The following is a 12,131-nucleotide window of genomic DNA, read 5'->3' on the forward strand; positions in this document are numbered from 1 at the left end:
CTTAACAAATACCAACATTATTATTAATTATCCCTCAGATAAGCTCCTTCTATATTTTGCTTATAAATCTTCTTTGAACTCCTTAAACTTCATCACAGACCTCCAAACTGAGAAATATTCCAGGTAAAATTGCCTCACAGTGGTGATAAGAACTCTTTAAAGAGAGTCATGGTGGCTGCCCTGAGAAAACAGCAATGGGCAAGTCATCCTGGAAGAACTGGCAGAGGGGAGTTTTCAGGAGGGGGAAGAGGTTTACAGTATCATGGTTTCATTTTGCCTCGTCTCCTCGGCCACTCCTCAAGGTCCAGTTAATTTTCATCAAATGGTGACAATTGCAATTCTGGAAAATATAAACATGGTAATATCAAAGACTTGAGGCAGCAACTCATGGCCTATTTTAAGTTGGAAATGTTTTTAAGTCATTTGTTTTTGTCCTTTAGGTCACAGAATAGGCAATACTTCTAGGTAAATGATGACCTCCTGATCATGTTCCACCCCCAATGTCTTAGGTTATTCTCTGATCCGTCTAGTACTAGATGTTGATAGGCTAGACACTCCTGACACATGTCCAGAAGTTTCTGATTATGAACCAATATCTTTGCAGTGATCTTGAAGTTAATGAACAATAAAACAGTTCATTTTATCATGAACTGAGGTAATACCAGGTACTAGTCCATCCTTAATTAATATGCGGTACCTACAAGGACTCATTGTGATTTTGTCTTTGTGTATCTTTCAACCAATTTCAATCCAGGAGCAAACCAATCCCCACCTATTTCACCAGTAAACCTTCAGGAAATATATGAAGATTTCACAACACCCTAAGACCATGATTTACACTGATCCCTTCAGCAGATTAAATACTGAAATCTTGTGGAGAAAAGTCACATTTGTTGAATTAAAATTCTACTACCAAAAATAAACTCACCCTTGCTCTGTAAAAGAATCTTTACCATCTCAACTTCCTGTTGACCCTGGAGATAGAATATTTTACAAAGTGAGAAAGCAGTGCTGACCCAGGAACAAAGCCCAGCAGCAAGGCATAACATCTTCTAATGGTCCAAAGAGAATAATGTGCTCATTTAGTTATCACAGGCTCCTTACCACTGCTCCTTTACCCTTCTGGTGCTGCCAGAAGATCAGGGAATGTGTTTGAAATTAATGTGATTGATGCGTTACAACTCTCGAATATTTCCAAAGCACGGCTCTGTGGGAAAATGGCATGCATATCAAACATCCAGCCAATTGCTTGGCGGTGGATGTCTGGTCCCAGCATAAATGTGTTAGAAAGTGAGGATAACCATCTGAAAGTTATAAATATTCAAATCTTTACTAAAGGCAGCTTGTAGCTGGGATTTAAATGACATACAGTACATCAGAGAAAGGCTAGATTCCAAAGGTCTACAAAAAGGAGTTGTATTTACAGTTGATGTAAACTAATCAGATACAGCTAACATGGCTTGGTAGTCTTAATAGCATTCTGTAGTTCAACATTACATTCGATATGTTTAATGGAACTGATTATTAATTTCCAGAAAACAAATAAGTATAAAGCAATAAAAACCTTGGAAGAAAAATAGTCCCTTGGAAAAATGCATCTGTTGAAGCAACGTGAGAACACATTCTTAAGAGACCTTTGAACATCTCTTGGGGATTATGGGTGGGTCCTGGCTATCACTAAAAAATTATCGGGATTCTGTCAGGACTTCAGCTTCTGCTGATTCACCTCAGTCTTTTTACATTGAACTGCTTAAACAGAGTTTAGTGGAAAATCAAATCAAAAGCAGAGAAAATATTGGCAATATTTCAATCACAAGAACTGCTGGATTAGATACAAGACAATCCACTCCACCACATCTTCTAGGTGGTCATTCTGTTCTGGCCTCTTGGAGATGCCATGACTATTAATAACAGCTGTGGAACGAAGCACCGGGCATTGAACAAAGCCAATATTCTGTCTCTGTATTCCCCATCAAACACCAATGTGCAAATGCCCAGGCCTCTCAGATGGATTTGATTTCAATCAGTACTCCAGCCAAGAGCAAGGAAACATACTAAGAGCAGAAATTTTCACTCCACCCAAATCACGTCAGGGAACCCTGTTCTGCCGCAGAGTTCCATTTTTTCTAAGCTGTCAGAGAGTGGTTTAGAAAAAAAAAAGATTCTGGAATCCCCATTTTGTGGATAAAGAAAATGAGACAGAAATAATGGGGCTTCAAACTCAGAAGAATTTTAAGAGAGGGAGGAGAGTGGGAGAAATGAGTTTAGGGTAATAATTACTTTCCTACTGATAGCTAAGCAAGCATATTACGGGTGTGCTATACAAATATTTGGAAAGGTTATAGTTTATTCAATATTAAAATAACATTCCATCAATACAATTCATACATCTTCTCTGTTCAGTTATTTAGTTCTATACTTTCTCTAAATGGATATTAAAAATCTACTAAAAATTGTCATGTCCTTAGTTAAGGTCTGAAGTTACAAAATAGTTTTAAAAAGAGAACTGAATGTTACATCTTAATGCTTCAACTCAATTGATTTTAAAATTCTATGCCATTTTAATTTTGACTTTACAACTTGTTGAAAACCTTACTTATGTTACCTAAACATGCGAAAATCAAATGACTACATCTTAGTTTCAGAAGTTTACTAAAAGCAACATATACTATATTATAAATGAAATTGCATATGTGCATGTTAGAAATGAACTACCACTACTGTATGATCTTCCAAGGGACCTTGCAGATGTACTTCTATGAGAACAACTGTGCTCTATTTTTAAGTCCTGAAGAATGAGTTCATATGAGAACAAAAACAGGTCAGTGTCTATGTATATAAGTATATGTGGGTGGAGAGGGGCAGGAGGGAATCTCACTTCTCTATTAAATGTTGTTTACCATATAGTAAACCATTCTCTCGAGTGGCTTTATAGAAGAAATGAATACCAAAGGCAGTCTTAGGAACCCTGTAAGACTCCTGTGTTGATTTTGCTAAGTGCCTTGTGCAGTTCTTTGCACACAGTAGGCTCCTAATAAACTCTGTCAATAGTAAGTGTCCTTGTTTGGATAAGTCCATTGGAATAGACATGAGACCCAGTGCTTTTAGGAGGATCATTTGCCATCTATATCTAATTTTTTTTAATGATTAGATCCTGAAAGTATCAATAGACATCTTCTCTAGAGGAAATCTGGGATCTTATTGTCTAAAAGAAAGCAGAATCAGTCAAATGACTCAGTTAAAAGAGCTACACAATTATACTAATCAACACTAACCTGGGTTAATTTTAACACCATGTAAAAATTATGCTTCAGTGAAAATTTCCAAGATTGGCACAACCCTACTTAAAGGAGTGGGTAAGACTAGTGATGTATGTAAATGTGCCGCCCAACAAGTAGGAACAGCAATCCTGCAAACAGAGAAAAAAATATTCCCACTGGAGCCAACATGAAAGACCAGCCATACTGGATGGAGATGGAGAATTCTAGGCAGTCTTTCCTCTTCATGGCTATGTAGCTTTCCATATCAGCCACAGCCTGAATCCAGATGACATACAACAGCACCACCAGAGAGAACAGGATACCTGTAAAGAAACATCAGAAGGACTTCACTCTCCCTGTGGACATGTTTCTTCATCTAGAGTAGGCACTTACTATGTGCAGAGCACTGTTCTAAGTGCTGGGGTAGATACAAGGTAATCAGGTTGTCCCACATGAGGCTCACAGTCTTAAATTCCCATTTTACAAATGAGGTAACTGAGGCACAGAGAGGTTAAGTGACTTGCCCACAGTCACACAGCTGACAAGTGGCAGAGCCAGGATTCAAACCCATGACCTCTGACTCCCAATCCCATGCTCTTTCCTCTGAGCCATGCTGCTTCTCTGGAAGGATGGTGGTACTATCCACAATGCTGGGAAAGTCAGAGGGAGGACAGGGTTTCAGTGGGAAGATAAGGAGGTGTTTGGAGATGTTGTTTGTGGTATCAGCAGGCCAGCCAAGTAGACACTTCTTGAACACAGGAGGAAATGTTAGACTCCAGAAAAGAAGAGAGATCAGTTCTGGAGATGTCGATTTGGGAATCATAGAGACGACAGTTGAAGCCAAGGTAGCAAATGAGTTCTCCAGTGGATCGGATGTAGATAAAGAATAGAAGCGGAACTATAAATTGACCTCTGTGATGCCATGTTTACATGGGGCTCATAATAGAAATGAACAATGTGAAGTCTTTTCCTCCATATCCAATCGGTGCTTTTTTTCTCCCAAGCACCTAATACTGTACTCAGCACCTAGTAAGCACTCAATAAATACTACTGATTGACTGGTTAATGACTGTGTCTGCAATGAAGAGTAGGGTGAGTAATAATAATAATAATGATAATAAAACTGTGGTATTTGTTAAATGTTTACTATGTACCAGACACTGTACTAAGCACTGGGGGAATACAGACAAATCGAGTTGGACATAGTCCCTGTCCCTCACTGGATTCCTAGTCTTAATCCCCATTTTACAGATGAGGTAACAGGCACAGAAAAGTGAAGTGACTAGCCCAGGGCCACACAGCAGACAAGTGGTGGAGCTGGGAATTAAACTCACGACCTTCTGACTCCCAAGCCTGTGCACTACACCATGCTGCTTCTCATACAGGCTCTTGTAATATCCCGGCTAGACTACTGTGTCAGCCTTCTCTCTGATCTCGCTTCCTCCTCTCTCTCCCCGCTCCAATCTATTCTTCACTTCACTGCCAGGTTCATCTTCCTGCAGAAACGCTCCGGGCATGTCACTCTCCTTCTTAAAAACCTCCAGTGGTTGCCTATCAACCTCCACACAAAAAAAAACTTCTCACTCTAGGCTTTAAGGCTCTCCATCACCTTGCCCCTTCCTACCTCTCCTCCCTTTTCTCTTTCTACTGCCCACCCCGCACGCTCCGCTCCTCTACCGCCCACCTCCTCACCATCCCCCGTTCTCGCCTATCCCGCTGGCGACCCCTGGGCCACATCCTCCCGCGGTCCTGGAATGCCCTCCCTCCTCACCTCCACCAAACTAATTCTCTTCCCCTCTTCAAAACCCTACTTAAAGCTCACCTCCTCCAAGAGGCCTTCCCAGACTGAGCTCCCCTTTTCCCTCTGCTCCCTATACCCCCCCTTTCACCTCTCCGCAGCTAAACCCTCTTCTCCCCCTTTCCCTCTGTTCCTCCCCCCTCCCATCCCATCCCCTCAGTACTGTACTCGTCCGCTCAACTGTATATATCTTCATTACCCTATTTATTTTGTCAGTGAGATGTACATCACCCTGATTCTATTTATTTGGTATTGCTTTAATGAGATGCTCTTCCCCTTGATTCTATTTATTGCCATTGTTTTTGTCTGCCTGTCTCCCCCGATTAGACTGTAAACCCGTCAAAGGGCAGGGACTGTCTCTATCTGTTACCGATTGGTACATTCCAAGAGCTTAGTACAGTGTTCTGCACATAGTAAGCGCTCAATAAATACTATTCAGTGAATGAATGTGAGGTCTTGTAGAGCCTCACAATGAAGTCTCATGACTGTCTAACAACTGTTTCTTTTGATAGAGCACCAGGTCCAGCCAGAAAGATCCATAGTGTCTGAAAAAATGTTCCCTAATTTCTCCAAAGCCTTCTATCTACAATGCACATTGAAAAGCACCCACTGTGGGAGAATGGACCATATAATGGTTTCAGAATAGATCCACTCCCTGAAGAATGCTGGCGCTTCAGTGGTAATTCCTTTGAGATCTAAAAGGCCAATTATTTTGTTTTGGATTCTCGAAGACACCAATATGGTCACTGGATAGGGATTAAGGGGGTCCAGAAACTTCTGAGCTGCACTTGATAATCATCTGCTGACCCAAATAAGGATGGGAAAGGAGGGTGCTTGCTTTCAAATTGCAACTGATTTTGACTCAGATCATCATTAAGTTCTGAGAATAGAGTTCACTGCCACTTAAAGTTGATAAACACAGGCTTTTAAATTCCCCTCTTCCCTCAAAAGTGGCTGAAAGCAGTTAACCTAAGACTCAAGGAAAATATTTCTCAAAGTCCCTGAGGATTTGTGATTTCACTGAAGCTGAAGACAGACACTTGAGCACTGGGAGAGTGTGGTGGGCTCTTCAGACTGTCTATGTGGGAGGGATTTCATCAGGCTTGCAATTATGCAAGTGTTTGGTTTTCCCACAAAGCCCCAAACCTTGAACTCCAAATGTTATCTATTCACTTTCAAAAGCATTTTGCCTGAAACAAATCTCACATAGAGTTAGCTTTGTCGGTATTTAGTTACAAAATTTCATTAGGCAGCCAATTACTAATGATAGTGAAGTAATCAGAAACAAAGGGATCACCTCAGGCCAGATGACTAGAATGAGAAATCAAATTGCATATCCTCAATATTCCAGTGAAATGGGAAAAGATAATTTTATGACAGAACATTGTGAAGTACTTTAGGGGGGAAAAATCAGTTCTTATAGGGAAAACTTTATTTAAGAAATCAACTGTTTCTTCCTCAGTAGTTCAACCTAAAAATCTAGTGCAATAGTTTGAACTGGTACCTATTAGGCAGTTAGATGATAAATGGTTGTTTTAAAATGGGAGGGAGTTATAGGGGGAGAGAAACAGGAAAGTTTGAAACTATAGGCACAGACTTCTTTGTTTTGTCTGTTTTCTTATAGTCAGCTTCAGTAGCTTTGTGATGCCTTATTGGATGGTGGGAAATGTTCAGGACAGTGTCCAAAGCTCACAAGATTTCAGGAGTCCATAGTGAGATTTTTCAGGGACTCATAAAACTTTCAAAAACTGAAATAAAGTTTTAAGAGGTTCAGGACATTCCAGGAGAAGAAGATTCCAGAAGGCTTAACTATATTTTAGGAGATGTGCATACAATCTCAGAGGAATTCCAAGATTTCAAGAAACCGAAACTCAATTTCAGATGATAAACACAATTCCAGTGGTTACCAAATATTTAAAAGACTACAACAGTATTTGAAGGGAATACCTGATTTCAGGAGACTGACACAGGAGCATTAGAGGGGAAGATAATATGTCCGAGGGGAAAATTTACAGAAATTGGGCAATTAGCTTGGAGAAGAAAAGAGTAATGGTTGACATCCTCATTTTTTTAAGGTGTTTATGAAGTGCTTACTAACAACTTTCATTATGCTGATGATACAACCATACTTGCAGAAAGTGAAGAAAGTTTGAAGGGCTTATTATTAAAAGTTAAGGAATAGAGCAAAAAGATGGGCCTATATTTAAAGGTCAAGAAAACAAAGATCATGACCACTGGAAGTTTTAACACATTTGTAGTGGAAGGAGAGAAGACTGAAATAGTTGACAGCCTTTCTCTCCTGGGATCGATAATCAATAATAAAGGAATTAATAGCCAAGAAATTTGCCAAAGATTAATGTTAGGAAGATCTGCTATGCAGAGCCTAGAAAAAGTCATGAAATGTGCTGAAGTAACAATTGCTACAAAAATACAAATTATCAACTCTATGGTGTTTCCAGTGACAATGTATGTATCTGAAACCTGGACAGTGAAAAAGCAGGATAGAAAAAACATCGATTCTTTTGAAATGTGGTGTTGGAGAAGGCTTTTGCTAATATCATGGACTGCCTGAAAAACAAACAAATGGATTTGGGAGCAAATTAATCTAAAGTGGTCTTTGGAAGGCCAAATGACTTGACTTAGCTTAGCATATTTTGGACTCAAAATCAGGAGGACTAATTAAGTCAAAGAAAACGTGGAAGAGGCAGACCAGCAGCTAGATGGATAGAAACCATAACAACAATAACAGCAGAACCATTAGAAAGGTTGAGGATTATGGTGGAGAACAGGATGTTCTGGAGAAAGTATATCCATGGAGTCGCTATGAATTGGAAATGATTCGATGGCACTTAATAATAATAAAATGAATCAAACCCTGTTATAAGAATTGGGGTAGACACACAATAATCAGGATGGATGTAGTCCCTGTCACACATGGGGCTCACAGTCTAAGTCAGAGGGAGAGGGATTTAATCCCCATTTTACAGATGAAGTAACTGAGGCACAGAGAAGTTAAGTGACTTGTCCAAGGTCACACAGCAAACAAGTGGTGGAAGCCAAGATTAGAAACCAGGTACTCTGATTCTCAGATCCATGTTTTTCCACTGTACTACACTGATTTACACTGTCATCAAGTATAAAAAGAGTTTTCATCAGGATGATGCTATTCAGTGGTTCTCTGAGGCCAAAAATGAGGATATGGATTTAAAATAAAGCAGGAGAGATTTCAGTTAGACATTAGGAGGATCTGGTCATGAACATCAGCTTTGAAGTATATATTCCTGGAGATTTTAAGAAAAAGAATAAACATTCACCAATCCTGGTTAGTCCTCTTAGGGAGGGACTTTTTAATATCCTTCCTTTACCATCTACATCCCTAAGTTCCTCTCTAGTAACCCACAGTGGTCCTCTTTTCTACAAAGTTATGCAAATCATTTTTACTCCTGCAAGTCCCTGGGGCACTTCTTCTCCTCCCTCATCGACACCGATGCCAGTCACCCCCGCCAATTGTTCCGTACCCTTAACTCTCTCCTTAGGCCCCCTGTTCCTCACCCTCCCTCATCTCTCACCCCCAAAGATCTGGCCACCTACTTCATCACAAAAATCAATACAATCAGGTCTGAACTCCCAAAGTCACCCTTCCCCCTCTCTCCTCCTCCCCAACCCTTTCCCCTACTTTCCCATCCATCCCTGCAGTATCCTCAGAGGAGATCTCCTCCCTCCTCGCAACTACCACCCCCTCCACCTGCGTCTCGGACCCCATTCCCGCTCACCTTATAAAAAACATTGCCCCTGCCCTCCTCCCTTCCTTAACTTCTATTTTTAACCACTCAATCTCCAATGGCTCCTTCCCCTCTGCCTTCAAACATGCCCATGTCTCCCCCATCCTAAAAAAACGCTCTCTCGACCCCACTTCCCCTTCCAGTTATCGCCCTATCTCCCTACTACCCTTCCTTTCCAAAATCCTAGAACGAGTCGTCTACACTCGCTGTTTAGAATTCCTTAACTCCCATTCTCTCCTGGACCCCCCTCCAATCTGGCTTCGTCCCCTCCACTCTACCGAGACTGCTCTCTCTAAGGTCACCCATGACCTCCTTCTTGCCAAATCCAATGGCTCCTACTCCATTCTGATCCTCCTTGACCTCTCTGCTGCCTTTGACACTGTCGACCATCCCCTCCTCCTCCATACCTTATCTCACCTTGGCTTCACGGACTCCATCCTCTCCTGGTTCTCCTCTTATCTCTCTGGCCGGTCATTCTCGGTCTCCTTAGCAGGCGCCTCCTCCCCCCCATCCTTTAACTGTTGGAGTTCCTCAAGGGTCAGTTCTTGGCCCTCTTCTGCTCTCCATTGACACTCACTCCCTTGGTGAACTCATTCGCTCTCACGGCTTCGACTACCAACTCTACGCAGATGACACACAGATCTACATCTCTGCCCCTGTCCTCTCCCCCTCCCTTCAGGCTCGCATCTCCTCCTGCCTCCAGGATGTCTCCACCTGGATGTTGGCCCGCCACCTAAAACTCAACATGAGCAAGTCTGAGCTCCCATCTTCCCTCCCAAGCCCGGTCCTCTCCCAGACTTCCCTATCACCGTGGATGGCATGACCATCCTTCCCATTTCTCAGGCCCACAAATAATGTTGGTATTTGTTAAGCACTTACTATGTGCAGAGCACTGTTCTAAGCGCTGGGGTAGACACAAGGGAATCAGGTTGTCCCACGTGGGGCTCACAGTCTTAATCCCCATTTTACAGATGAGGAAACTGAGGTACAGAGAAGTTAAGTGACTTACCCACAATCACACAGCTGACAAGTGGTGGAGCAGGGATTCGAACCCATGACCTCTGACTCCAAAGCCCGTGCTTTTTCCACTGAGCCACGCTGCTTCTCCAACTCGGTGTCATCTTTGACTCGTCTCTCTCGTTCACCCCGATCCGTTACCAAGACCTGCCGGTCTCACCTTGATAATATTGCCAAGATCCGCCCTTTCCTCTCCACCCAAACAGCTACCTTACTGCTACAGGTTCTCGTAATACCCCGGCTAGACTACTGTGTCAGCCTTCTCTCTGATCTCCCTTCCTCCTCTCTTGCCTCACTCCCGTCTATTCTTCACTTCGCTGCCCGGCTCATCTTCCTGCAGAAACGTTCTGGGCATGTCACTCCCCTTCTTAAAAACCTCCAGTGGTTGCCTATCAACCTCCTCACAAAACAAAAACTTCTCACTCTAGGCTTCAAGGCTCTCCATCACCTTGCCCCTTCCTACCTCTCCTCCCTTCTCTCTTTCTACTGCCCATCCCGCATGCTCCGCTAGAGAAGCAGCGTGGCTCAGTGGAAAGAGCATGGGCTTTGGAGTCAGGGCTCATGAGTTCAAATCCCAGCTCTGCCACTTGTCGGCTGTGTGACTGTGGGCAAGTCACTTAACTTCTCTGTGCCTCAGTTCCCTCATCTGTAAAATGGGGATTAAGACTGTGAGCCCCACGTGGGACAACCTAATTCCCCTATGTCTACCCCAGCGCTTAGAACAGTGCTCGGCACATAGTAAGCGCTTAACAAATACCAACATTATTATTATTATTATGCTCCGCTCTTCTGCCACCCACCTCCTCACCATCTCTCGGTCTCGCCTATCCCGCCGTCGACCCCTGGGTTACGTCCTCCCGCGGTCCTGGAATGCCCTCCCTCCTCACCTCCGCCAAACTAATTCTCTTCCCCTCTTCAAAACCCTACTTAAAGCTCACCTCCTCCAAGACGCCTTCCCAGACTGAGCTCCCCACTTTTTCCCTCTGCTCCCTCTACCCCCCCTTTCACCTCTCCGCAGCTAAACCCTCTTCTCCCCCTTTTCCCTCTGCTCCTCCCCACTCCCGTCCCATCCCCTCAGCACTGTACTCATCCACTCAACTGTATATATTTTCATTACCCTATTCATTTTGTTTAATGAGATGTACATCACCCTGATCCTATTTATTTGCCATTGTTTTTATGAGATGTTCTTCTCCTTGACTCTATTTATTGCCATTGTTCTTGTCTGCCTGTCTCCCCCGATTAGACTGTAAGCCCGTCAAAGGGCAGGGACTGTATCTGTTGCCGCTTTGTACATTCCAAGCGCTTAGTACAGTGCTCTGCACATAGTAAGCGCTCAATAAATACTATTGAATGAATGAATGAATGAATGAATGAATGAATGTGTTCCCACCCATTGGGTAATGAAATGCTTCAGAGGGGTTACATGTGAAGCAGCATGGCCTAGTGGCAAGAGCACGGGCTTGGGAGTCAGAGGTCTACCTCTTACCTGATGTATCACCTTGGGGAATTCATTTAACTTATCTGTGCCTCAGTTACCTCATCTGTCAAGTGGAGATTAAGACTATGAGCCCCATGTCAACAGGGACTGTGACCAACCTGATTACCTTGAATCTAACCCAGAATTTAGAACAGTGTTTGGCATATAGTAAGCATTTAACAAATATCATATTTTTCATTATTATTATTATTATTATTACCTCATCCAGGGGATGTGAGATTTGGTGAAAAACAATGTCTTGTCTCCCATTCCACTCTTCAGTGATTTTATAAATTCCATTCACATCAGCCTTTGTCTCTCCTGGATGAATTGTCCTAATTTTGTCACTCTATCTTTGCATGATAACGTTTCCATCTTTCATTCACTCATTCAGTCGTATTTATTGAGCACTTACTGTGTGCAGAGCACTGTACTAAGCACTTGGAAAGTACAATTACAACAGATAGAGACAATCCCTACCCAACAACAGGCTCACAGTCTAGAAGGAGGAAACAGATGACAAAACAAAACAAGTAGACAGGCATCAATAGCAGCAAAATAAACAGAATTAAAGCACATGCGCATCATTCCTTTTGATCACTCCATTTTCCCTTCTCCAATCCTCCTCCAACTCTGTTGTGTCCTAGTTCTTTAGATGTAGTTGATCCATACTTTAATCTAGTGGTGAACATTGTTTTTTTTTTTTCATTTTCTACCTCCTTCTTGAAATGCTCCTCACTTCTTTCAATTCAGGCTATATTTGGAAGAGCTGAGAAAGATGGGTCAGGACCAAC

The 12,131-nt window shown here is 42.4% G+C and overlaps 1 protein-coding gene across 2 annotated transcripts in view; it reads right to left on the reverse strand.

The window, feature by feature from the left end:
• Positions 1–1,305: 1,305 nt before the first annotated feature.
• Positions 1,306–12,131, reverse strand: part of TMEM182 (transmembrane protein 182) — a 57,842-nt gene continuing 47,016 nt past the window's right edge. For both annotated transcript variants that reach the window (XM_016227267.3, XM_001513241.4), the window contains one exon: positions 1,306–3,583. In XM_016227267.3, coding sequence (XP_016082753.1) covers positions 3,363–3,583 — 221 coding nt within the window. In that variant the 3' untranslated portion in view covers positions 1,306–3,362. The remainder of the gene's footprint in view (positions 3,584–12,131) is intronic.

The sequence above is a fragment of the Ornithorhynchus anatinus genome, chromosome 2 (assembly GCF_004115215.2).
Source record: "Ornithorhynchus anatinus isolate Pmale09 chromosome 2, mOrnAna1.pri.v4, whole genome shotgun sequence".
Lineage (NCBI taxonomy): Eukaryota > Metazoa > Chordata > Mammalia > Monotremata > Ornithorhynchidae > Ornithorhynchus > Ornithorhynchus anatinus.